Source organism: Pempheris klunzingeri, chromosome 3, assembly GCF_042242105.1.
Source record: "Pempheris klunzingeri isolate RE-2024b chromosome 3, fPemKlu1.hap1, whole genome shotgun sequence".
NCBI classification, from domain to species: domain Eukaryota; kingdom Metazoa; phylum Chordata; class Actinopteri; order Acropomatiformes; family Pempheridae; genus Pempheris; species Pempheris klunzingeri.
Window position 1 is genome coordinate 3,431,822 of NC_092014.1, and position 26,265 is coordinate 3,458,086.

The 26,265-nt window shown below is 42.3% G+C and overlaps 4 protein-coding genes across 4 annotated transcripts; 2 read left to right on the forward strand and 2 right to left on the reverse strand.

Moving 5' to 3' along the window:
- Nucleotides 1-106: 106 nt before the first annotated feature.
- On the reverse strand, nt 107-4,745 carry yju2b (YJU2 splicing factor homolog B). The gene is made up of 10 exons (XM_070827832.1): nt 4,725-4,745; nt 3,534-3,581; nt 3,358-3,411; nt 3,184-3,266; nt 2,747-2,802; nt 2,586-2,646; nt 2,359-2,501; nt 1,907-2,079; nt 1,524-1,662; nt 107-911 (listed from the first exon to the last, which is right to left on the reverse strand). The coding sequence occupies exons 2-10, from the start codon at nt 3,534-3,536 to the stop codon at nt 418-420; spliced, it is 1,206 nt and encodes a 401-aa protein (XP_070683933.1). The 5' UTR covers nt 3,537-3,581; nt 4,725-4,745; the 3' UTR covers nt 107-417.
- A 118-nt stretch (nt 4,746-4,863) lies between these two features.
- Nucleotides 4,864-6,300, forward strand: gtf3aa (general transcription factor IIIAa). The gene has a single exon (XM_070827784.1). It carries the CDS (start codon nt 4,914-4,916, stop codon nt 5,994-5,996), a length of 1,083 nt encoding a protein of 360 aa, XP_070683885.1. The 5' UTR covers nt 4,864-4,913; the 3' UTR covers nt 5,997-6,300.
- An 8,079-nt stretch (nt 6,301-14,379) lies between these two features.
- wdr83 (WD repeat domain containing 83) lies at nt 14,380-19,393 on the reverse strand. Its single transcript, XM_070827951.1, has 10 exons — nt 19,271-19,393; nt 18,960-19,073; nt 18,716-18,836; nt 18,434-18,539; nt 18,294-18,342; nt 17,702-17,828; nt 17,489-17,556; nt 17,258-17,366; nt 16,624-16,738; nt 14,380-15,168 (listed from the first exon to the last, which is right to left on the reverse strand). Exons 2-10 carry the CDS (start codon nt 19,060-19,062, stop codon nt 15,013-15,015), a joined length of 954 nt encoding a protein of 317 aa, XP_070684052.1. The 5' UTR covers nt 19,063-19,073; nt 19,271-19,393; the 3' UTR covers nt 14,380-15,012.
- Nucleotides 19,394-19,556: 163 nt separating this feature from the next.
- wdr83os (WD repeat domain 83 opposite strand) lies at nt 19,557-24,074 on the forward strand. The gene is made up of 4 exons (XM_070827936.1): nt 19,557-19,696; nt 20,604-20,709; nt 21,630-21,727; nt 23,676-24,074. The coding sequence occupies exons 1-4, from the start codon at nt 19,647-19,649 to the stop codon at nt 23,740-23,742; spliced, it is 321 nt and encodes a 106-aa protein (XP_070684037.1). The 5' UTR covers nt 19,557-19,646; the 3' UTR covers nt 23,743-24,074.
- The last annotated feature ends 2,191 nt before the right edge of the window (nt 24,075-26,265 follow it).

The following is a 26,265-nucleotide window of genomic DNA, read 5'->3' on the forward strand; positions in this document are numbered from 1 at the left end:
TCTAGGTCTGAATCAAAGACCTGACATAGAAAGTTGCAACTATTTGTAGTTTTCAGGTAAAAAAAGTCAACTCAAACAACAGTTTAAAGATATTTCACATTTAATTTACAAGGTGCCTGACAGTGGGTGGGAATCTATAACTCAAACTACCCAAACATTTTAAGCTGGGTCTGCAGTGTGCGTCAGATATAACACCTAAAATATTCATTGAGGACAATGCCCACTGCGGGCCACCAAGCTTCAGATCCAAACCTTATTTCACATATTTGGTTTTAGATCTTTGTTCTTCTGCGCCTGCGACAAGCTGGCATCTCCATTTTGTGTTTCACTCCCCCAAAATGGCACGCCCACTTTGCTTGTGACCTGGATTCACTAGACACAGAAACCGTCCCATTTAGCTCAAGATTCTCACGAGTGTCATTGTCCCGGGTCTGAATCTGAGTCGCTGTAGTCCGCCACCAGGGATGTGACTGCTCCTAAACTTCTGTCCTGTTCCTTCTCCTTCGCCAGTCCTTCGTCTGCTTCCTCTGTGGTTTTGGCATGCTTCTCCCCGGAGGCACTGCCATTTGTCTCTGTCACCTCCCTTCCCACTTGTGCTGGCACTATACTTGGGGCTTCCTCTCTCTGAGCCACCTTTGAAATCTCTCCGTTGCACGTGTCGATTTCAGGGAGTGACTCTCTGCGGGTGACTGTGGCGCAGGGTTCGCCTCTGGTTCCCGGTCCTCCCGAGCGTCTGCGGATCAGGGGGCTGTGCGAGGAGCTCAGGGCTTTGGCCACTGCTGCTTCTTTCCCCTGCAGGCCGAGCTTATGGAGCAGGCTGCCCGCAGCACTCCCTGGTGTAGCTGAGGTGGAGTTGAACCATGAACGAGTGGAGATCTCTTTCCGCTTACTGTGCTGCTTATCGTCGTAGGCTGGTTAGGGAGGGGAGGAGAATGATGTTAAAAGGAGTATACATATGTGCATTGAAGAATATTAATTTTTTTGTTAGTTAGCAGGATATTCAAAGAAATTACAATAATTCTTTAAAATGCTTTGTCATTTTCCTTTTGGCAAAATATATCCTGGTATTTTCTATCATCATTATTTCGTGTGTATTTAGATCCAGCTGCAGATTAAAGATTTTAATTGGGGTTTTTTGCCAGCTTTTTAGGTAAGTTCAGCTAAAATAAATGCAGTCGAACAACACAGCTCCACAAGATGTTCAGTTTTTAATGAAACAGTTTTAGAACGGGGTTAATTAAAGTTTTAGTTTGTAATATCTTTAAAGCCTGATTACCTCAATGCAGGTGGAGTAATTAACTACATATTAATGTGAAATGTTTAGTCGTGAGTTTCACACAAACATTTTCCTGATCCTGGTCGAGCACAACAATAACACTTTCTGTGGCAGGGTCCCCTGAATGTGCAGTTTTTTTTAAATGTTTATCCTCCAGAAGCTTCAGGGGGTGACGGTGAAAAGGTCTTGACAAATGTATTTAATCAGTGTGTGTGTGTAGAGCTGAGAGCCTGTGTGTGTTACTTACAGTCAGGCGCCTGGTAGGTGAGCAGTGCTGCCAGTTTCTTGTCCTCCTCCTTCTCTGGCAGCAGTGGGATGGACAGGTTGGTCCTCATCCTCACTGTGTCGTCCTTCTCCTCCTGCTCAGCCAGAACTTTCTTCTGTGTCTGCGCGGACAATTAAAGCAGAGCCGTCAGTTCAGCGACAACAAATGCGACGCAATCTCAAAACATGTCAAGCTTTTAAAATGACTCGCATTTATGTGCTTTATCTTGGAGTGAAAAGAAGGATGCACATGCACAGAGGGAAGAAAAAAACAAAAACTAGCAAAAATACATCCATAACAACATCCATACTACTCTTGGGTAGTGATAATGCAGCAGTTACCAGCACGACAGATAACTGTCCTACCCTGAACTTTTTGCGGAGGGAGCTGTTGAGCAGGAAGTCGTCCTTCCAGCCAGACTGATGGTCTTGGATCTCCGACAGCGACGGCAGAGCTTTCTTAAGCTTCTCCTTGTCTTTCCCACCGTGGTCCAGTTTGAACATGGCGTCCGTCTCCAGTTTCTCCTTCTCTGTCCGCTCTGTACAGGGAGACGGAGGAGAGAGTTGATTAGGAACAGAAAACGAGCATGCAAAAGAGAAAAATCATGTGAAAAAGAATATCCGCCTTGAAAAGAAAAAGATCTGCAAGACTCTTGGACATCTTGAAATGGACTGTGAGTTTAAAAAAAAAAGAAAAAAAGTGCTAGGTGTCATTGTCACGGTGCTGATTTCCAGCCTGAATTACACCATTGAGAAAAACAGTGGTGAAGTGAGCAAACCATTTATCTTTTGATTGATAACAAATATGGATTCTTTACCTGTGGTGAGGATCTGCTCATTTTCAGCCATGTCCCAGCGTTCCTCCTTCCTGCATGCCCCACTTACAATTACATAGTCACAGGACGCCGGATCTGTCTGCATCTCGATGTAGTTGACACACAGATGACACTTCATCCTGAACCTGATAGGACACGAAAACAATGGTTATATCTTAAATTTTTCAAGAACTTCACGTCTGCATTCAACCCAGCCCGTCTGTGCTTACCTGTAGATTGGCGTGGTGTAGTAGTTCCCCACTTTCTTCTTCTCTGCATTGTAGCGGACCCCTGTACAAGCACAACATCAGTGTCATGGACATGAAGAGACGCTGTGTGAGACTGTGACACCGTGTCTGATTAATTGGGTCATGCTTTTTTTCAGACTTACCCATGCCAATGTGATTTTTGCAGCCATCACACCAGATGTTGTAGGGCATCTCAAATCTTAAAAAAAAAAGAAGTTGAGTGTCAATAAAAAAAAAAAAAACAGCTGTTTAATCTTTTAAACATCTTACATTATGTTTTATAATATGTTATCAACATCATATGGCAATTTCCATGTTGCCACATGATATTTCATGCAAATATTTCACACACACTCATAATCATCAGTTTATTCCAGCTTACTTCATCATATCTTAACAACACACTTATTTGTGGAAGCAAAATACATTACAGATGCACTGAAAGATTTGTGTAAATATGTCTTACAAAAACAAATGAATTTAACATATATACTAACATTTTGGATTACTGGATTACAAATGCTACTTATTTATCATTTCCAAAAACCTGTTCATCTTTTCTGTGAGCTTGAATACTAACCTGATGATGAGGATGCCCTGGGACAGTTTCCTGGCCCTCTCCCGCAGAGCGTGAGTTTTATGGTAGCCATTGAGGGATCCATGCTAAAGAGAGAAGATGATGGAAAGTCAGTATCTACACGCCAGAGCTGGACTACAAAAACTGACGCACGCTTGTGTGTTTGATCATTCACACCTTGGCTGGATCAAAATCTGGAGGGTAGTATTTGTTTGTTCCTTTTCTTTCACCCTGTCAAGAAAACAGTAGAAGATATTTTGTGAGTAAAGACAACAAAATGATGATTTATACATATATGATCTGATCATTTGTATCTTGATAGATAAAGGTGAATTGTACACATCATGGCTTACCATAGTGACGACTGGATCTGCACACCAGTAATGGATTCAGTCCTTTTTCTTTAGATATAAAAAGAAATGTAGTTAACACCATGATAATAGTTCATTAGCTAAATTTAGCTACAACTAAGCTTAGGGTGTTGTTGAATTGTATTGTGTGATAATGACATATGTTTCTAGTATTTTGTCCATGTTATATTAATGAGGGTAGGTTAGTCATACATAGTCATGTGTCACTACATGGTAGATGATTGGCACTGTTTTTTTCCATCTCCATACTGTACAGTTATGTCCATAGTGTAAATATTTATTTATTCTCATTACAATTTATATTTATTTACTGTTGCTTATTTATCTACTGTTTATTTTATTTCTTTTCTCTCTATTACTGCTTATCTCTGCTGCTGCTGTAATATGTAAATTCCCCCCTATGGGAGATCAATAAAGTCTATCTAATCAAATCTAATCTTAAAGTAGAGAGAAACACCTCTCTGTGTAAAGCAGCACACCACATGCAACACAACATTTTCAGCAGAAAACTGAATATTATAACCTTCATTAGGCAAAGATATATTGCTGGATTATTTATTAAACTGGCCTGGGAAGCAAAACGTATGGATACTATAGGACAGCCTATAAAACAAGACCATGACTGGAAAATGCTCAGGTTAATTTTGACCAGTTAATAGTTAATAGTCTTTGGAGACATACACGTGTTGATAAGTCATTTAATGACAAACAAATCTATCAATGCAGCAGGTCATCCAGTGTAGATATGGTAAACTAAATTCAAATCATACCAAAGTCTCCAAGCTTCATTATCACTATCAAATGTAAACACCCTTGTAGTTAGTGTAATCAGTTAATTAGCACAACAATTCTTTGGCTGAATAGCTAACAAACGCTTGCTTGATTTTCTAAAGTGTGTGTCGACGAGACCATAAACTGATATTGTTTTATAAGGTAAACAAAAGCGTTAAACTACCAGATTTTTTCATGGAGTCTGGTGCGACGCATCAGAGCTAAAAAACAAGCTAACATTAGCAACAGCTAGCTAGCGTTTGTAACATTAGCGCCCTCTTTGTGCCAATATAAACAACAAATGGCAAAATAACAACGACAAACTTAAACCCTTTGTGCTATCGTGTTTAAATGCGCCATGTCTTTACTCTCGGGCACAAACTTTTAAAAATAAATACTTACAAAAGCTGTTGCAGCTTCACAAACTAGCATCAACCAAACATCAGAGGGCTGATGGGTAATGAAGACGTAACTTCCAGATGTCGGAAGTGGCGTCACGGTGCGAAGGATTATGGGAAGTGCCGGTGTCAAGACGGGAAAACGTGGTCAGATCCGAGCAAAATATTATCAACTCGTATCTGTCACCCAGAAATGGAAACTAAACCGGAGCCACAGAAACGTTTCATCTGCTCGTTCCCGGACTGCTCGGCGGCCTACAACAAGCAGTGGAAGCTGGACGCTCACCTGTGCAAACACACCGGAGTGAAGCCGTACTCGTGCGACCGCGACGGCTGCGGGAAGTCGTTCTGCAGCCCCTACCACCTGGCGAGGCACGACCTGAGCCACAGCGGCGCAAAGCCCTTCCAGTGCGGCGTGGATGGCTGCGTGGAGGCCTTCACCACCAACGGGAACCGGGCCAGACACATCAGCCGAGTCCACACGCAGGATCAGAAGAAGTATGTCTGCAAGTTTGAGGGCTGCGGGCTCGAGTTTAAGAAGAACAAGCTGCTCAAGTCCCACGTGTGTGAGCAGCACACCCAGATGCCCCCTTACCAGTGCACTTATGAGGGGTGCCAGATGCGATTCACCTTCCCCAGCAAGCTGAAGCGCCACGAGAAGGTGCACAGAGGGTACCCCTGCAAGGAGGAGAGCTGCAGCTTCACAGGAAAGACCTGGACAGACTACCTGAAGCACAGGAAGGAACAGCATAGGCTCGTGCTGAGGTGTGACCAGTGCAGCAAGGTGTTCCGGGACTCCTGGTGCCTGCAGCAGCACCAGCAAGTCCACTCGGAGGTCCGCGTGGTCCTCAGGTGCCCCCGGGACGGCTGTGACAGGTCGTTCACGACGATGTTCAACCTGGAGAACCACATCAGGTCCTTCCACGAGGAGCTGCGGCCCTTCACCTGCACCCACGCAGGCTGCGGGAAGACTTTCGCCATGAAGCAGAGTCTCCAGCGCCACAGCATCGCCCACGACCCCGAGAGGAAGACGCAGAAGAAGCCTAAACGCAAAAGATCTCTTGCGTCCAGGTTAAGCGGTTACAGCGACGCAAAGAAAGTGATCTGCCAAAAGCACAAGAAGCCCGAGTCCCTCAGAAAGCCTGCACAGAAGAAGAGTGATCCACCTGGATCTGTTGAGCTGGTGTCACTCCTGCAGGACACGTCCCTGCTGTGCAGCCCTGCTGTGGACACACATGGACTCACCGATGCCCTGACCGCCCCTCTGACCGTGTAGTCACACATTATCACTTGGTGTTGCAGAAATTTAGTCTTTTAGGTTCCAGTGACTTAATTGTGGTTGATTAAACTGTCAGCTGAGTTTATTTTCCTTTGCTGCCTTTTTGATAATTAATCCTGAAGGAAGAAGTTGGTGCGGCCACAACACATTTTTGGTGGGAACCACATGCTGGTGTTCCGTCCATCTGGAGTTTTTCACTGTCTAAATATATTTTGGGGACTTTAATCCACTTAATTTGTGCCATTTGTGTTTATGTATTCAAAGAATATACACTTCATTCATATTGTAAAGATAATAAATATTTCTGATATAAAATGTCTTGGAGCTTAATTTATGATTTATTTGTCTAATCACTTCTATTTTTTTTTTTTGGGCTAAAAACAGTTTTGATAAGAAGGATTTTGGCTGTTTTTTTGGAGTTAAAATTACATGAACTTTTAAATCTGGCCACTTCAAAGTTGAGATAATTAAATGTCTCAAAGAATAAATTCAATAATAAAGATGATGGTAAAAGGTATTTTTATTGAACTTAAGGAAAAATGATTAAAATATATGTAAAATGTGCTGTAGATTAATTTACTATATTTGCCAACATATAAACAACATTATGATAAATAGCATCAGTTTTCAGCCAGAATCAGTCCCTTTATTTTGGCACTGCTCTCCTTTCTTACTATTAATCTCTTTCATACACTTCTTTTTGTGTGTTTACGTCAGTAGAGTCTTTAAAATCTGCAGCTATGACTGACAGCATGCGGTGTGCTGTCACCATGTTTACCTGAGCGCCCTCTTGTACTGAACAGATTACATTTCGCCGTGACAGCACAGTCACACCATGTGGTCGGACACACGTGGACACACGGTCACTTAGACGTGTATCTACATTTGGCCTGGGGCTGTTTTGTCACAGCTTGGGATAAACCTCTCAGCTCCAATTAAGGGAAACTTTGTGCTCCACCACACAGTCATATTTCCAGCATTAGTGATTGAGTAAGGCCCCTTTTTGTGTCTACGTGATGATCCCTCCGAGCACAAAGCCAGGTCCATGTTTGGTGTCGAACACCTCCAACACCTCTGGGATGAACTGGGACGGCGACTCTTGTGGCTGAATGGTAGCAAACCCTCTCATCCCAGGCTGTTATAGCAGATTATTGATGCAGAGACACCTGAAAATGATGAAATGACATGCTTTGGGTTATGTCATCACGGTCAAGGAGCCTGCAGCTGATGTGACTGACTTGCACGTCTTCAACCAAAGGCGGGGGCGCGTGTGTTGTCAGTGAAATCACCTGCTGCACAGATCGGCTGGAATGAAAACCTGCAGATTCTTGTGCCATGATGACACACGGTGGAGAATCTCAGCTCCGACCAACAGATTTACGGCGTAAACAGGAGCCGCTCCGTGCGAGTTTGAGATTCCGAGGCTAAATCCCCCCTCTGAATATTTCCCGTTACAGGAAAGCTGTTCCCCACATTCCTGCCCCGTTCAGCTCAGACGAGCCCTATATGGACTGACTGTCTGACCAGCTCACCCAGGAATGCACCGCAGACCTCATCCATTTAGTATTCATACAGCTAACTGTAACACGCAGTGTCCTGTAATCATTTCCTCTTTTAAAACCTTCCTACATGGCAGTTGGAGTGATAAAAACCTGTGTTCATCGTGTGAAACGGATGCTCTGATTTGTCTTGATTGACTGAAGGGACACTGACAGCTCACAGGAACAGTGCCATCGCAGAGAACACAGAAATAATGTATACCTGAGATTTTGCCTCAAACCAAACACAAATATTTCTGTTTTCCTTCATAAAGTCTCTTTTCTTTGCCTTTGTTTGGTCACTAAGTGTAAAATGTTTTTCACTTTAACCTCTTTGTGTATATACACTTTTCCTGTTTCCTATTTTAACCTCTCCACATCAGTTTTGGCATGAGGCTACATTTAGCCGTGTCTAGAGTCTGAGCTTCAGCACAGAAACACAAAATGACTGTGCTGGGTTCAAAGGTAGCTGCTGATAAACCCCTACAAGTTATCTTTAAATCAATGTACTGAAACAAAATGGGTAAAAAAAAGCCCTTACAGGCGATATACAATGTTTTCTGCTATACGTAGACGTAGTGTGATTATGTACAGCAGGTCTGAATTTTTAATGAAGCTAAAAATTTGTGTGGATTTAAAAAGAAATGGGTTCATTCTGGTGAGGAAACGACCTCATAATTAATAAGAATAGTCCGTGTATAAGCTGAAACCCACGAGGGAGCACATGTCTTATAAATCCTCCAAAGTAGAGGATTTATTTTCATTTCTATTCTGATTTTCTGTTCAGGTAGACATACAGGAAGCAGTAAATCATAAGAAGATGTAGATTTTTGATGTACTGTATGTCTGCCTCACGAACCAACAAAACAAATGTGCTGAACGTGCAGGAATGCGCCAAAGGAGACAGAGCGCTGAGGAGGAGTGATTCTCCCCTAAAGATCTATGATTCCTTGAAAAAGATTTAAAAGCAGACAAGAAACCAGACAATTATGACATTTATGGAGGGAGCCAACAAGCGGCCCAGAGGTTGGAAAAGCTGCAGTGTCACTGTTAAGAAAGCTGGAAAGGAAGTGGTTTGGAAAAAAAACGACAAGGAATGCATTGATTGTAACTGCCCCAGTAGATGCTGCTCATCAATGTGAATGTTTGTGTTGAAGCTAAATCAACTAACATTACATTATACTGTTTATTTCTAAACTATCACGTGCATCACTGGTGCTTTGAGCGACATGCTGACGTGCTGATGTTTAGTAGGTATAATGTTCAACCATCTTAGTTTAAAGAGTCAGAGGATCATCAACGATAGGAAGCAGGAATATCTTTTTCAAGTTTTGTGCCGTCAGCGTGGCTAAAAGCCCTCACATGGTGGAGCCCATGTGCAAACATGTTAGCATGTTACCCAAGAGCTTGGGTTGCCTAATAGCTGTCCAAAGGTGCTCTACTTTGTTTTAAATGTGGTGACACAAATGATGGGTATCTAGTTTCGGTTTTTAGATCTGGCCACATCTACCACTGTATAAAAAAGTGTCTTATTTTTATAGAAATCGATGCCACGTTCTTTGCATTCTTGTTTTTTGACAATGCTGAATTCCAGACTGGTTATGTAGGCCGTAATCCAAAGGGATTGCTCTATCTCCACAGTATTTCTCCCACCACCTCCTCCACTCTCCCTGTGTCTTTTTATCTCTCCCTTGGCCTTCATCCTCCTGTCTCTCTGAGAGGTGGAAGGAATGTGTCAGGCCCTTTGCCCTTTCGTGCTCTTGTTTTCCTTATAAATTACCGGGAAATGGATGCTGTCCGTGAGAAAGATTACAGTTGCTTGAGGACAGATGAGTTAAGGAGGGTTCTTGTATTGTTTTCAACTTATGCAGGTTGACAAAGGTCTCAAAGGTCCCGGCAAGGCCTTTGTGGTTCTCAGGCTGAAGTCTGGGACCCCCCCCCCGCGGTCCTTGACAGGGTCTCAGAAAATGGGGAACACTTCAATTTCACAACTGTTTCATGAATTAGAAGTTGGCACAATGAGAGAATGTATACGGATGACTATTCTGTTCATAGGTTTCACACTCTTCTCTGTTAATCTGCCAATCTACAGTATAGACAGCTATGGAATAACTGCACTAGAGCATCTGGACTTTCTAAATGGCGCTTCACCTTTACTATATGTGAACACAAACCATAACCGCAGGCTGAGGCTCTGACGTGCTCTCGGGAACGATTTCATTGGCCAGCTGCACGTAGGTCAGTCGCATCACAATGTAAACACTGTCTGATGCCTCTTTTGCTGCCAGAAAAGTGCGTCGTTTCTGCTTTATTAGACGGGACAGTAGAAACCGGCCAGGCAGGGGAGAGAGGGGATGATGTGCTGCAAAAGGCCTGTGCTGGACCTGAACCCTGGAACCCTGGCTGCTCCATCAGGGGAGATACAAGGGCGTCCTACAGTAATTCTCACTGAAGCCTCGAAACCTACTACTCGGGACAGCGCTACCTAAAACCCACATTTGTTTGCTTGTTAAAACCACTAAACCTTTTAAATTTTACTCTGTGAGATAAAATAAATCTTGAGTCTTGAAAATATATATTTTTTCCAATATTAGCTCCATATCTACCAGTACATAACAATAGCATGCTGTGATGAAGCACACTGGTAAGTATTTTGGGTAAAAATCAGATATATTGAGTGGAGCTCACTTTAAAAAAAATGTTTTTCTAATGTTTAATTTAGTGCAAGTCTTAAATCCTTTTCCATGAAAGAATTATTGAAATTCCTGGCAATAAATTTCATGGTCCCATTAATAGTTCAAGATTTAAGGCTGAGTAATTCCTATCAACAAAGCTGTAATACATGAGAAATGAGGCTGTTTAAATATGATAAATAAACTAAAAATCTGTCTAAATAAGTGAAACCAGGAGACAGGCACTAAAAATGCAGCAGAGGTTTTTTTTACAGCATTGTAGTGTATATTTATTAACGTACATATTCTACTTTTCTCTCATTGTTTAGCTTTTATTGGTTTTGCCTGCCATCTCTAATATACACTACTCACAGAAAGTTAGGGATATTCGACTTTCAGGTGAAATATATGGAAAATGTAAAAAGTGAATGCTACAGTGATATTATATCATGAAAGTAGGGCATTTAAGTAGAAGCATGCACTGGTGATTTCTTCATTTTAAACAATTTATTGAAAGAAAATCTACCAACAGTGGTAGGTATACCACAACAAAACATTTTCAGTGTCTCAATAAATTGGGACGTGGCCAAAGGACGTCCACTCCTCTCCTTTCTGTGACTCTTCCAGTCTCTGTATCACTGTTCCAACCTCCTGATGACACTCTGTGACCCTCTAAGCTCAGTGAACACCTCCGTCTGAGGACTTCCTGTTTGAAGCCTCCAGTGTTGAGGTGCTGCTGATCAACTGTTAGGTGTCGTCTTGGTCTCATGATGTCAGAATGTGAACAGCAGGATGAGGAGGACTGTTTAAATACCAATTCTACCTGAAGCAGGAAATGTATTGGTGGATTCATGGATCAAACCTGTTGTGAATGTTGCTGTTAAGCTTCTTGTTAGAGAACAGCAGCTGGTGCAGAAAGTACTGAGACACTGAACAGTTGGACATGTGCATTCAAAGGTTTAGGAAGGTCACATTAAGTTCACCTGGAAAGGTTAGAATGCATTTTAGGTTCATCCTGAAATTTCACCTGAAAGCTGAATATCCCTGACTTTTAGTGAGTAGTGTATGTGTGTATATATATATATATATATATATATATATATATATATATATTATATTTATATCTATTTATTTATTATTATTCTTTTTTTTTACCGGCTGTCAAAATGTTTTTGGAAATAAGTAAACGATTTATTGTCTTCTCATCTATATATTTACTTGAAAAACAGGTTGACGATGCACAAAAACATGAAATACAGTAGAGGGACCATTTATTTGATTTCCTGGAGAGTTTTCTAAGTATTCATGGGTGTAGTGATAATGTCTGATACAGAGCAGGACAGACAGATTTTAAATGTTTGGGAACTCACAAGTTAATTTGGGTTCAGTTCATGCTTCCAGTCCTGTCAGTTGCTAAATAAGGTGCCCTGAGGTGTTTGACCTGCACCTGGATGGTCGACTCAGGGTCCAAATATGCACTTTCTTCCAAACTCCAAATTCCATTCGCTGCCTGTTTGGGCCCTATAACTGTTACATAATGCATATTCTACATATTCTACATGTCAGCCACACATTGCTGATGAAATCCCTCAATTTATGGGCCAGCTCAAGACGAGTTACCCATCGTGGAATGTCTGCTGAAATGGCCCGTTGTGTTCTAATTATAACCCGACTTCCTTTTCTTCTTTGGTGTTTAACCTTTTAAAGTTGTTTTTTTTTTTTTCTTTTGCTTTCCCGTATCGATCCACAGATGTACGCTGATAAAAGTGACAAAGCAGAATAAAACAGAGGCCTATTTTAAGACATTACACTTCTTGCTTTACATTTCCTACACGGTTGATTGTCCTATTTATGGATTGATAAAGTTCTGCCTGTGAGTGTATCTCTTGGCTGCTCGCCGGCCTTTCCACTTCCGTTTCTGTCTAGCTACCTATCTACTGATTCATTCATCACACATACTTCTCAGCATCATTTGTGTGACATCACTGTCCACAGCTTTTAAGAAACCCCAAACCTCTGGGAATCCATATTGCCAGGGGCCAACATCCTCTGGAAAAACATCTGGGGGAAACTTAACAATAAGCCAGTGATTTACTCCAATTAGATAATCCTAACAGGACAAATTCTGGGTCAAGCGCCCGCCTGCCCGCCTACGCTCCCTGTCAGGCTCAGGTGAGTGGGATAGTCTGTTGGCAAGTAACGGGTTAGTGTCTGTCTCCCCTCTACACCTCATCCCTTCACCCCCCTTCATCTCCGAGGGCTATATATTGGAGGTTGTGACTCGCCTGCATCTTAAGCATCACTCGCACCCGAAGACACTCGCAGACATACAAACACGCACGTGTCTGGTTCATTTTGAGCGACGGCGCAGACGAAGAGCAGACTCAAGCCATGAGGTCCCTGTTGAAGCTGGCTGTGATTTTGTTTTGCGTCCAGAGGGGAGAGAGCCATCGGCTGAGGTCACTGATGGGTGAGTGCTGGCTGACAGGAAGGTCGTGACCTATGACCTCTGGGCTGAAATCAGATTTTTTTGCTTTCTTTGAGAGCAATTTCTTAAATATCGTGTCTAGACTTGGATACGTATCACCTCAAACTTTAGTTTTCTGCCTTCTTAGAACTTATTAATTTTCAGTTAACAGTATAAATAACAGGTGGCTGAATGTTGACTGGGGTAAAGCTTGAAATGAGTTGATCTTTGCTGTCAATTAAGAGTATTTTTATTCATTTTCTATCAGTAATCAGGTGTACAGATAACTCTTTCTCCTTTTCCAGATCTGAAACAAGAAACAGCATCTCCACACACGTCCCCACATGAGGACAAGAGAGACAGAGATCCAGCTGCAGAAGACGGCCGAGCAGAAGCTTCTGGAGTCGGGCCATCACCCGATCCCATCATCCCGCTCCCAGTCCGGGCGCGCCGCTCTGCTCTGGACTCCCAGTGTGGCCTGCGCTCCATCCTGCTCCAGGTTCGAGACCTCGGGCTGGGCTACGACTCAGACGAGACCGTCCTCTTCAAGTACTGCAGCGGGACGTGTCCCCACGTCCGCTCCAACCACGACCTCACGCTCACCAACCTGCTGTTGAGCGGGGTGCTCCCTCAGCCGGCACCTGGGGAGCTGTGGCACAACGCGCCCTGCTGCAGGCCCACCCACCACGAGGACATGGCCTTCCTCGATAACTCCCACCGCTGGCACAAGGTGGAGAAGCTGTCGGCCGCGGGCTGCAGCTGTGTGGGCTAGACAGCTGAGCGTAGATGGTTGAAGGGTGAAGGTGAGAAGGGAAGGGCTTATGATGATTTGTGAGGACAAGGTTCTCCTGTCATGTCTGCAAATGAAGAGTTTCATTCCAAAATGGCATATCGGTGAGGAGGCTGAAACCCATTCTTGTGAAGTTATTTATGTAAAAAAAATCAATGAGCACAAAATTAAGCTGTCCCTTTTGAGTGAAATCCTCATGATTTAAATGTTTTGACTTAAACTGGTGATCTAATGGGCCTCAGAGGAATTACATTTTATCACTTTTGGCATTTGTGAGCATTAAAAAAGTACTCCGATGGCAGCCATATGCTATAAGGTCACAAACAATCTGAAAAAAAAGCAAATTTTATTTGACATTGGCAATAAATACATCTGAGGAACTAGAAATGAGCTCTTCAAATGTAAGTGCTTTTTAAAAAATGCTTTCATAGACTGATTCTGCCTTATTCTGAATCTTTCCGGACAAAGAAGAGTCTAAAAGGGTACAACTGAACAGAGACATGATTCTACTACAAACTACTTGACTATTTTTGTAAATAAGCTGACGAGTATTTATTTAAAATCTTCTATGCAATAACAAGAGCGTATCACATGTACGAAGCTGCGCAGATATACCTTGTGATTTGACAAAAGCAGCTGAGTGAGTTCTTTCCAATTCAAACAGTCCAGCTACAGTTTAAAAGAAAATGTATTTATGTAAGATAAATTATTTATTTATTTCTTGCCATATTTCTTTTGTCATTCTGATTAATTTATTTTGCAATGTGCCCATATCTGAGTTCTTTGTGTGTACGATTCCTAATAAAGATAAACTTGTACAGAACTAAACTGCGTTGGTTGGAATGTCATTAGTCCAAAGAGAGAAATTACACGTCGTGTAATTTATACAAGAAAATGTTTATTCAACGTTTGGTACAAAAATATATGCTTGACACACAAAAAAAAAAGATCCAACATCATTTAACTCTTGTGATTCACTCACCAGCTAAAATTAGATTTACATCCAGATGATGCTCTGTGTCTGTCTGTGAACCAAAGTTCAGCATCATTCTTTTGAATTATTTGTGTCGGCTGGTATGTTCAGCATTTAGTTTCCTCTCTAGAGAACTAAATCTGTGTAAAAGTCATCTGGACAGACTGAAGTCAGCTGTACCTGACTGTCCAATGTGTGTCTATGTAGCTCAGCTATGAACAAAGTAAAACATTTTCCCCCAAAGTCATTGACAAGTTCGTATAGATTCCAGTTATGATGGGATTCAAGCTGCCCACATGAGCTCCAATAAATATCTGACTGTCCAGGCACGTATACTTTTCACTGGGCCAACACTTTATCACATTTGTCAAGTAAACCAGGATTGCAGGTTCTGACTTGGCTAAAAATATAACTTCCACTGCACTTATGTTTACAGACATAAAAACTAAATGTGGGCCTCAAATATTTTTCCTGCCACTAAAAGGTTTCTTGGCTTTTAAAGTTATTGTTGTTTGTTTGTATGTTATTGGATCCTCATCAGCGTACATACGGCAGCGACTAATTTCACCGTCTCTATGTGGCCATCGCATCCTCCTCTGTCTCCTCTGGCTCGGCCCCCCACACCTGGACACGCCCCTCCATGGCTGTGAGGAGGCAGGTCTCCGTCGGGTGGAAGGACAACGACTGGACAACAGCTTTCCCCACCGGCAGTTTTAAGGACAAAGATCCCTGGAGGTCAGAAGAACAGCAAATGAAAAGCCGCACTATTATACAGCATATACTACTTCCTCTGTCTACACCGTACACATTTTCTTATATCTCCTCCTGTCTGCTGTAACGTTGTACATTCCCCTGTCGTGGGACTAATGAAGGAATATCTTATCTTCTATGTACATGCTTTTAGTGCACTTTGAACATGTGCTTCTAATGTAAGTCTGGCCATATTTGTCTAAACCTGGGGTGTCCAAACTACGGCCCGCGGGCCAACTGTGGCCCGTGGTCCAATTTTCATTGGCCCTCAGGAAATTCTAAAAATGTATTGTAATACGGCCCACACATGGAACCTGCGCTGGACTGTGCTGTACTTCTTAGTCTCACCACTAGGTGGAGTAACTGTCTTGAACGAGGCAGCTTCTCAATAAAATGAGTAATCGAAGAAGAAATGTGCTACAGGTGACCCAAAATGGCAGAATTAAGGAAACGTAAGAGAGCAAGTGAGAGTAGAAAGTTTCAGACGCGGTGTGCGATGAGAGCACAGCTAATAACTAATGACGATCACATTACGGAGGAGCTGTTTGATGTTAGCAGTCTAAAGAGCACCACGACGGGTGAGGATGTTTTTGAAGCTGTGCCAGATGCAGTTGGGATGATGGGACTTAAATGGGACGAGTTGTGTGGAGGTACGAAGGATGGGGCTCCAGTTGGGACAGGGGAGCGCAAAGGAAGGGCCTCTACGGTGTCCGCCGAGGGGCAAGAAAGTGGAGGTAAGGCCGTTAATTCGAGCACCAGGGCTCTAGCACAGACTATTTCAAGCTTCCCTCTCTGATGCTGATGCTGGTGCTGGGTGCTGCAGCGGTTTTATTCCCCAAGATCAGAAATGGACCAGTTTTGAAGAGAGAAGGAGCTCTTCATGAGCTCAGTGACCCTCTCTGGTGGATCTCACTGATCACCTGAACACACTGAACAAGAGCCCACAAGGCAAAGACCAGCTTGTACCACTACTAATAAATGAAAGCCCACTAAGGGAAAGGCTGTTTTTTTCCTTGAATCATATTCAGTTATCAAGCAGAATTTACCTGCATTTGATTGATTTTGCCAACTTTAATCCACTAGAGGTGAGGCGATATACATCACCTCTAGTGGATTAAAGTTAGCAATATAGCTCACTCCTAGTGAGCGGCCCAGCCCTTTGTATGTTTTTCTGTATGTGGCCCTCAGTGAAAAAAGTTTGGACACCCCTGGTCTAAACTTTCATGGAGACATTTCTTAACTTTTTGATTTTAAGACATAATTATCCCGCGTCCATGCTGGGACGCAGGTTACAGGCTGCTGTTCTGTATGACAGATATCTGTTAGAGAGCCAACTAGCGTCCTCTTTTGTCTGCGTTTCTGTCCACTTTAAATGCTTACGGTGAGTCTATTATGTTAAATGCACTACGAACACAAAAGTAACCGGGCACTTACTTCCACCAGGTCCCAGCAGTAGACGTGTCCGTCCTCTGAGCAGCTCAGGACATGAGTGTCTTTACTGGACAGGCAGCAGTCAAGCTTATAGCCCTTCATCTTGTGTCCTGTATACCTGAGTCACACAGACAAACAAACCACAGCATCAGCATGCACATCATACCTGTTTGAATCTTCACTTGATCGTGTTGACTAAAACTTTTTAAAATTTCTATTGGTGGTGTTGGAGTCATTCTGTCATAAGGTTTTGCTGAATGGTGGCTGTAATATCAGCGTGTATTATGAACGGTAAGAGTAATATCAGTCTTTAAAATGACAAAGGCTCATTGCTTTTGTTGGCGTAGATGATTAATACCTGAATATACTGGTATATACTAATATACAGTAGGATGAAACATAGAGAGAATATGCAAGTGAGCTGCTTGGTCCCTAAAGGTAATTAAAACATTAAGCCAATAGCTTTTTACATATTTCAACTTCTAGATGACTTATTTTTCTAATCAAATTTTCAGATGTTTTAAAATATGAAAAAGTGTCATGGTTTACAATTCAGATATTTTTGGGCAAAGTGAGCTGCTAAGTTAGGTCATGATGGGAGCACAGCACTCTGTAAATGAAACCAAACAGCACTCACTCTCCCAGCATTTCCCCGGTGCTCTTGTCCAGCAGTCTGACTGCTGAATCCAGGGTGGAGCTCAGAGTGCACTGACCGTCCTGACTGAAACACACACACGTGATGGGACCTGGAGCACACAAACATGTACACTGGTTAGAGAGTTCAGTGTTGTCAGTGTTATTTACAGTATCAGTAATAGTTATTTCTCTTTATGAATGTTGAAAAGACATTATGAAAAAGATCACTAACTGTTGATGAAGTCAACGTGCAGCTGCCCCATTCTCAGGTCATAGCGCCTCACTCTGCCATCCACCGACCTAAACACAACACAACTGTTTTCAAATTATGCTGCAGTGAAATCTAAAAGTCCAATCTGTCTAACTGGTAGATAAGTCAGGACAGGATTGATTGGAGTCCAAAATGCTGATGACTCGTATTGACTTTCACGTCTACTGTGCTGACCCGGTAAGCAGCTCATGTTGTGCCACCTTCAGGCTGCTGACGCCGTCCCGAGCCTCGTCTAGAACCTGGATGGGCTCATATCTTCTGGACCTGGTATCCCAGCACCGAACCGTCCCATCTATGGACCCTGGATGAGGAGAAAGCGCACACACACACACATAGACAACAAATAAACATACACAATCACAGAGTTAAAACTAAAATCAGTTCAGGATCAAGATTTGTGTTAATGAGTTGGTTATAGACCAGGACACTTAAAAAGATGACTCAATGTGTAAATGGCAAGATATCTCACATAATGCACATTGCACTATCTAAGAAAATACACAATATACAGTGAATGGAGTCTGGTGCATTGTAAGGGTGAAAAGATGAATTCATTGATTATTAATTGATTTTGAAAATCAAATAAGCAGCTGATTCACTTTTCAAGCAGAAACGCCAAAATATCTGGTTCCAGCTCCTTAAATGTGCGAATGGGCTTTTTACTTTTTAAAAAAAAAAATCATTTTAAATTTAATATCTTCAGGTTTTTTGACTGCTACGAACAAATTCTTGCCCTAGTGCATTCTGGGCATTTTACATGACTCACCAGACAAGATGACAGTTGCCTCCTCGTTGAACTGGACACAATTGACTTTCTGTGAGCAGAAACTTTGAGTGAGCTTTTAATTAAATCAAAAAACATTTCAAATTAACTTGACATGATTAAAGAAGAAGAAGAAGACTGACCCCAGCATGACCTCTGAGTTTGCGTGTGACCTGGCCTGTTGCGACGTCCCACAGGATCACCGTCTTATCAGAGCTGCAGGAGCAAAGCAGGCTGTTGTCATAGGAACTGTTGATGCAGCCAGAGGGAATGAGAACAATGAGAGAACGATTAGGTTCTTGCAGGGGGGTCTTTTGAGCATTTTCTCTTTCTTCATGTGATCACGACACTCATTTATCATGTATCATGATCCTACATTGCTGAATTAGAGACGCTTGTGAAGGAGGCCATGACAACTCTCTCACCCATCAGCGTCCAGAACCTCGTATCCGTGGCCGCTGTACGTCTTCAGCAGGGTCCCTCGGCTCACACTCCACAGCTTAAGGGATTTGTCACTGCCACAAGACAGCAGGTAGTTCCCATCAGCTGACCAAGCAGGGACACATGACACACAGGCAGGTATAAGTTAGTGGCATTTCATGGGTGACTCATGACTCACATGGAGAGGTCACACACAGGGCTCAGGGGCCTGTGGTGAGTATTTCTTACTGTTGAAGCGAACAGCCCTCACAGCTCCTTGCTGACAGTCTATAGTCCTGAGCAGATGTTGGGGAAGCTGAGGAGCCTGAGGTCTGGGCTGAGGGAAGGCCATGACCAGCTGCCCTGTGAGGAGAAAACACAACACACACAAACATTTGAGCCACACCTTCAACGTTATTACAGTTAACTGTGGTGTTTATACTCTATTTACACTTTTCTGCCCAAAGCTAGGCTAACCTGGCTAGCCTGGTATTATAAAGCTAACAAATATTTCCCACTCACAGCAGTTTTTTTTCGTGCCACCAACTAAATTAACTTACTTGAAATGTACAACCAGAGTCCAAATTCAGGAAAATCCCATGTTGATACGTTTAGTGAGACTTGTATTGTAATAAAAACAGTAATAATGGGACGTTTATCCCCAGTTTGTAACCATCAACGGCTTCCTCCATTCATTTTACCCATCATGCTCACTAGTACGCGCAATGCACCCTGGGACTGAACGCTCCTGTCAAAATAAAAGTTCAATCCCCCTTCCCACCGTTTCGTCTAATGCTGCGGATTCATTTACGTCTTTATTTTGAAATTCGCCGGATACAGCTAGACCCTTTTACTCCATAGGTGACAGGGCCGATCAGCTGTAGTTCGGCCACCGGGGTATAAATTTCTCAATAATAAGTCATACTTGGAGTTATTATGTCTTCCAACAACATGTCAGACCCGAGGAGACAAAATAAGATTTTAAGGTGAGTATTTTCATGCGAATAAACAGTGTTTTATTCTCAGTAGAATCAGCCGAACATATTAGCTTGATTAACGGTAGCTAAGAGCTAACTAGCTTACCTTTAACACAAACCATGAGTGTAGCTTAAAGGGATTAACTATGATTTAGCTGAAGGGTTTACACACCACTGAACGCCCTAAAAATAACGTTAATTGCTTAAAAATGTGTTAGCTGTGAGGGGTTATTCAATTAAATAGTTCATATTTTAGTAAATGGGCTGTTTTCATCACTATTTTCCCTTGTGTCATTCGTCACAGTCAGTTAGCAAGTCAACTTATTTTCAGTTGTTTACCACTGATTTCTGTAGTTATTGTGTGAAATCACAGATCATTTCTAAGTATGTGTGGACATCTCTGTCTGCATACTTAAGTGTAATTTTGTGAAGGTGTTCAGGGTTTGCATTAGTCTTCTTTCAGAGAAGGTAAATCGTGGACAATAGTGTCCCTCCAACATCATCACAGCAACATGATGAAGACTCTTTACTGTTTCACCGTAACAATGCTTCTACGCACAAATTCATGCCCACAATGAAATTCTTTGGAGGAACTTTACTGGCCTGCGCACACATAAACCCAGATGTCGACTAGGCCTTATCTCCTGACATCAGAGTGGGATCTCACTAATGCTCTTTCTGCTGAATGGGAGCAAAACCTTTCCGGAGAGGTGGAGGCTGTTACAGCAGGAGAGTGATGGCTATGGATTTGAGAACAAGATGTGTTTCAACAATCACATATGGGTGTAATGTGTTATGATTGGTAGTAACAGTGAACCAGTGGTTTAACTGTATATCTCTCATAAATAAAATTAAATGCATGCTACACTGTTTTATTTTTTTTGGGGGGGGTTAATATGTTTTTGTGGTGTTGCAGGTACAAGCCGCCCAGCACTGAGACCAATCCCACACTGGAGGACCCCACGCCAGACTACATGAACCTGCTTGGAATGATCTTCAGCATGTGTGGGCTGATGCTCAAGGTGACCTACACACACACACACACACACACACACACACACACACACACACACACACACACACACACACACACACACACACACACACACACACACACACACACACACACTAAACCTCTCTGACTCCCTTGTCCTCTGTGTATGTCTAAGTGTGTGTTTGTGTGTCCACGCCAAAGGGGCGTTGCCCCTGAATGGTAGTCCTTGGTCCAGCTCAATCGTTCCATTTAGAAGATTAAAGGTTAGGTCACCTTTTTAGATGAAAGGATGAAGGGCAGCTTTTGACTTTCAGCCCCAAGGAGAACACAATAAACAAAACAAAGGGGGGCAGCAGCAGGCTCTTGTGGCCTCCCTGCCCAATAGATAATTTAATTAATTGATTTTCTTTCCATCAACAAAGAACTAGTTTTACTTGTTGGTGTAAAGTGTTGACATTTTCCCAAAAGAAATGGCACAAATTGTTTCCTGAAGATATATTGGAATTAATTTGCCAAAGACAGCCAATGAGTTTTCTGTCAGTGGAGGAAACACTACTGTATGAATATCAGGAAGGAGTATCAAGGTCATATTTAGCCTTCAGAATAGCTCCTTGCTTGTAGTGCTGTATGGTAATTGTGTGTGTGTGTGTGTGTGTGAGGAGGGTAGAGTACATTGTGCGTTTCTGTATACTGGCCAGAGTGTGTTCCAAAGGACACCACTTTAAATTGTAGGCATGTACTCGTTGGTTTTTAGTGCTATTATCAATTATCTCCAGAGTAAATTTCAACTGCTGAACTTAATCATAGCTAATATAGTCTGTCTGTTAACTAGCAGCAACATCTCATGTCTAAGTATATAAATCAGTCCTATTGTATAGAAGTTTTAGTCTTTCTAATCACAGCTTTGTACTGTTAACCTTTACAACATGTGCACTGTGTGTGTTTCAGCTGAAGTGGTGTGCCTGGATCGCAGTCTACTGCTCTTTCATCAGCTTTGCAAACTCCAGAAGCTCAGAGGACACCAAACAGATGATGAGCAGCTTCATGTGAGTGTTCGGCAGCATGTGTGGACACAGTATATACCATATATGTGTGTGTGTGTGTGTCCCTTGTGCGCCACTGTTAGACTGATATATGCTGAACTTGAATACATAAATCTTATAACATCACAGTTCATCGCAATTTGTTTCGTTTTACATATATTTGCCACATTGCTGTGTGTTGATATCAGAGAAATATTCCTCACTTTAAAGCTCCCCCTGCATTTGCCAGAGATGTGTGCTTGCTCTTAATACAGACAGACAGTCTCAGTTACTATGGATGTGGCCCTCCTCTTGGCTACCACTCTTCGTTATGATGAGGGTTAACAAAGGTACCATGTGTTTACATTGATGTCTTGAATTATGCAGCTTTAAAACTGTAGGTTAGACTCTCTTCTGCCTGCCATTGCGATTTGAGATGAGCCAACTCTAATGTCCAAAAGCTTTTAACTGTCTGACCTCCAGGGGTGGTTCGTTCCATTTGCTTATAAAAGAGTACTACAGTAGGGCACCTGTCCAGGGCTCGCAGACAGATTTGCAATGAGGAAAAAACCTCCCAGTCCATCGTCTAGATGAGGTTTTATTAAAGACAAGCTTGATGCACTCATAGTTCAGTAACGCAAAATGTTTGGCTCAGCAAATAATGTCAGACGGTGAACTTAATGCACCAGCATCGTGTGCAGAGAAGCTGGTTCAAGGCCAGTTTTAGGACATTTGTCAGCAGCCAGGATATGATGTAAGTACCCCCGTGTTATTAAACACAGATGAGTGCCTCTACAGGCTCAAAGAGCCGTGGAGGGCAGCTATGTCATTGGGTGTCACCGGGTGCCTTCGTGCCTGTTTGGATGAATTAACCCCTCGTTGGCTTCATGTGGCTCGAGGATGAATTTTTTTTTTTTTTCTGCCTGCAGAAAATCTCATTGACTAATTAAAAGACAGCTGGGTTTTGGGTTTGCTTTATAGGCAGCAAGTAAAGAGTCATTTTGAAAAGTCACACAAGCAAAGGTTTTCAATGACGTGACAAATGCAACCAAGAATGAAAAATCTAAGGCAGCAAAATAGTTTTTGGCTTTTGCCAAAATGCATATGTCAAAGTGTTTTGTTTTGGATGTGTTTTTTTTAAATTCTCTAGACCAGGAGTGTCAAACTCAATCAAAGAAAGGGACAAAATTTAAAACAGGGTCTAAGTCGCAGGCCAAACGGGCTCAACATTTAGTGAAGACTCTAAAAGTGACTCTTTTATTATAGTATATAATATAATAATAATAATAATATATATTTTATCCAGAAATATGAATGTAAACAGCCAAACTTCAACAACTTTTCCTCAATAAAATAAATAGAATTTTAAATATTTTTTAAATTTTTTTGTACTATCCTGATGTTTTGTCTCATAGTGTCGTCTTATATTTATATTCTTTAATTATGGCCACATCAGCTCCACAAACAAGACACACAGGTTTACCTCTGATATCGACAAACAGGTAAAACTCTGCCCCCCACCTGCTTTGAAAGTCTCTGTTTTCAAAGTCCACTTTTCTTTTTAGCCATTTATTTTGGGGGGGACTAGCTTAATGGCGAGTTTCCACTAGTACCTACTCCGTACCTATGCCGAGTAGAGCTGAGTAGGTACTAGTGGAAACGCGCCATAAGTATCACTATAACAGCGCTGATCGGTGTGTCATTATACCTGCAGGAGGAGGGGCTGCTGCACAGGTCCTGACTAGCGCGGCAGCTATTCAGTGCATTGTGGGATTTGTAGTATTAGAGGTGGGAGTGCTGTTTACTGACGGGCCATACTTAATAGTCACATGAAATTATCTCGCGGGCCGTATATAATTGTATTATGGCCCAACCCCGTAAAGTTCTGGACAGGAAATTCATTAAATTTGAGTAGCAAGATGTTCACAATGATTGACACGATGTTCACTCCTGCTCTCTGTGCCGCCCGCAGGCTGTCCATCTCAGCAGTGGTGATGTCCTACCTCCAGAACCCACAGCCAATGTCGCCTCCATGGTAACCTGGAGCCAATCACAGAAGAGCCCAGAAGTAAATTGTGGATGCTGGGGTTGGTGACGAAACAGCTGATTGGCCTGTGAGGGGGCGGGGGGGCACCATGGAGGAAAAACAGAGACAGACAGGAAGATAATGTGATAGGAAGAGAAGAAGAGAGGAAACAGATGACCACGAGGGGTGGACAGTAAGGAGGACACTACGTCAGGACGGAGACATCAAATGGTCTTTGACTGAATCGGTTCTTTCTCCTTTTTTTTAACGTTTTCTAAGTTTGTTAGAAATTTTACTGTCGGATGCAGGATGTCATAAATAAACTGTACGGTTTTAAAAAAAGAACTGCTTGCTTCTGTTTGTCTTGGGATGAACGTGTTAAAGCCATGCTCACATTACATTTAAAGCTGCCTCATTTACTAGACTATGACTTTTAATCACAGCTGGGATTCTCACACGTTTGGGAAAACTTCAATCCGACTGCGTGCTAAATAAGAGGAAATACGAATGTGTCTCTTAAAGTAAAATTGCCCGTTCAATTTCTCTTCAATTTGGCTAACTTAATTTAACCAGGGTAATTAGCTTAGTCCTAGGAACATGTGTAGTAAGGCATAATACAATAAGGCAATTGAAGCACATTGAGCAGGTGGTACAATATTAATTAAGACTTTTATGTAACTATATACTCATTTAATGCCAAGTTGGTCCTTTCCTACACTTTTTAAAAAACATTTACCTTCTATAATCATCTCTGCTTGTTATATACCGCAGATACATTTGACTTGATTTAAACAGCACACTTAATAACAGCATGTGAAGAAAGGAGAATCTCAATAAAACATTGTTCTGTAGCACTTGCAACTAGATGAAATCATTATTATTAATACTGTAGCTTTCATTTCTGCTGTAAATGGTGCATGAAGCCCACCTCAGCCACTGCAAGATGTGAGATTATTTAATGGTGATTTAAGTCTTAGATATCAGATGTGAAAGAAAAGTTGCTCACAGCTAATTGTAGAAACAACTGATTCCCTTGTACAGTTCTCAGTTCAGGAGGTGCTACATCTTTTGATCAAACACACACACACACACACACACACACACTATCCTTCAGCCTCTTGTCTGGTAAGGACACTGCTCTTTCTCTTCTGCAGCACATGCAGACGCACACACTGGCTCATTGGCTGCTTGTGTGTGTGTGTGTGTGTGTGTGTGTGTGTGTGTTGATGATGGGCAGGAAGCTTGGGAGTCAGCTAGACGTGAAGCTGATTTAGTGGCACATAACTCATGTCCCTCTGCTGCAGCCACACAGAGTGGGTACTTGGGCCGCTTGGCTTGCAGCCACCATTTCAGCAAAATTTCCTCACGATTTTGTCCTGACTCACACTGCTAAGTCGTTCTTTTTTTGAGGGGTGGGGGGTAGGGGGGCACCAACCAGCACCTTTATCCCACTGTAGTGGTTTTTAGATTGTCTGGTCCAGTCAAAATAGTGCATTTGTTGTTGATTGCGATCAGAGGGGAGGATATTGAATTTGTCCCGAATCAGCAATTATCGTCTGCATTGATCAGTGGGCTGCGTAATTTGGATATTAAAAACTGTCACAGTTTGCTGAATGTAGATGTTAAGTTCAGCAGGTGACGGGCTGGAGGCGATTTTAATTAAATCTAATCTCCATATTCTGCTCTGCCCAACGAAAGCACAGTTTGGGGAAACAGGCCTCAGTCTCACTCTGTAACACTAGAGGGCACAGCAGCATCACGAATGAGTGGGTCTCCAACGAATCGCACAAATAACATGAGCCCAGTCTCCATGGTCTGCACTAATTAGTTAATTTGTTGATGAAAGTCAATAAAAGTCTCTCGGTGGTAGGGCGGTAAGGCATCAGGGATAGTATCCTTAATGGATTACTCTTTTCTTTACAATGTTTCTTCGTCATGTAGAATAAAGAAGACTAAAGGAGACCAGTGACCCCACATGATCCCTCTCAGGTCCACCATAGGCGCCCAATCCTACCTGCTCCCTCCGCCAGTCAAAACAGTCAAGGACACCACAGTCTGTTTTCGTCCCTTCAGAAGAAGCCCATTTACCTGCTTTTGAATTATTCCACACATTTGAAACTTGGGCTACAAAATGCTTTCATTCTGTTATGGCCCCCGTCGCTGTGCCTCGGTTGAGTGATTTCATATCAGTCAGAGAGCGCATTATGCATATCTCTCTATTGAATTATGTTTTAGGTTTTAGACCACGCTCTCTCCCTGCCTTGCAAGCTGGCTTTAAAACACATTACTATGCATGTTTAAGTGCCTTGCTGAAGGGCAACTTTTGACGGGCTTTGAAAAAAAAAAAAAAACTGCTTTAGTGCAACTTGCATGTATCCGACCTTCTTATTAGCTTTAAATACGGATGTCATGTACTTTTATGGGATAAGCAGGGCCACTTGACAAAAAATCCCAAAACATTTGATGTGACAAGTTATTTGATGGTGCACATGCAGACTTTAGGTTTGCCTAGAAAAGCCCCATTAACAAAATGCAT

Excerpts from the sequence above, each read along its gene's own strand:
- gtf3aa (XM_070827784.1), top strand. The coding sequence starts at position 4,914 with ATGGAAACTAAACCGGAGCCACAGAAACGTTTCATCTGCTCGTTCCCG.
- yju2b (XM_070827832.1), bottom strand. Across the intron at positions 2,080-2,358 it reads TGAGCAGATCCTCACCACAG|AGCGGACAGAGAAGGAGAAA; the intron begins GTAAAGAATCCA and ends CTCCCTGTACAG. Across the intron at positions 912-1,523 it reads CACCTACCAGGCGCCTGACT|CCTACGACGATAAGCAGCAC; the intron begins GTAAGTAACACA and ends CTCCCTAACCAG.
- wdr83os (XM_070827936.1), top strand. The coding sequence starts at position 19,647 with ATGTCTTCCAACAACATGTCAGACCCGAGGAGACAAAATAAGATTTTA. Across the intron at positions 20,710-21,629 it reads TGTGTGGGCTGATGCTCAAG|CTGAAGTGGTGTGCCTGGAT; the intron begins GTGACCTACACA and ends TGTGTGTTTCAG. Across the intron at positions 21,728-23,675 it reads CAGATGATGAGCAGCTTCAT|GCTGTCCATCTCAGCAGTGG; the intron begins GTGAGTGTTCGG and ends TGCCGCCCGCAG.
- wdr83 (XM_070827951.1), bottom strand. The coding sequence starts at position 19,062 with ATGGCCTTCCCTCAGCCCAGACCTCAGGCTCCTCAGCTTCCCCAACAT. Across the intron at positions 18,837-18,959 it reads GAGGGCTGTTCGCTTCAACA|CTGATGGGAACTACCTGCTG; the intron begins GTAAGAAATACT and ends CTGCTTGGTCAG. Across the intron at positions 17,829-18,293 it reads GGCAACTGTCATCTTGTCTG|GGTCCATAGATGGGACGGTT; the intron begins GTGAGTCATGTA and ends CTCCTCATCCAG.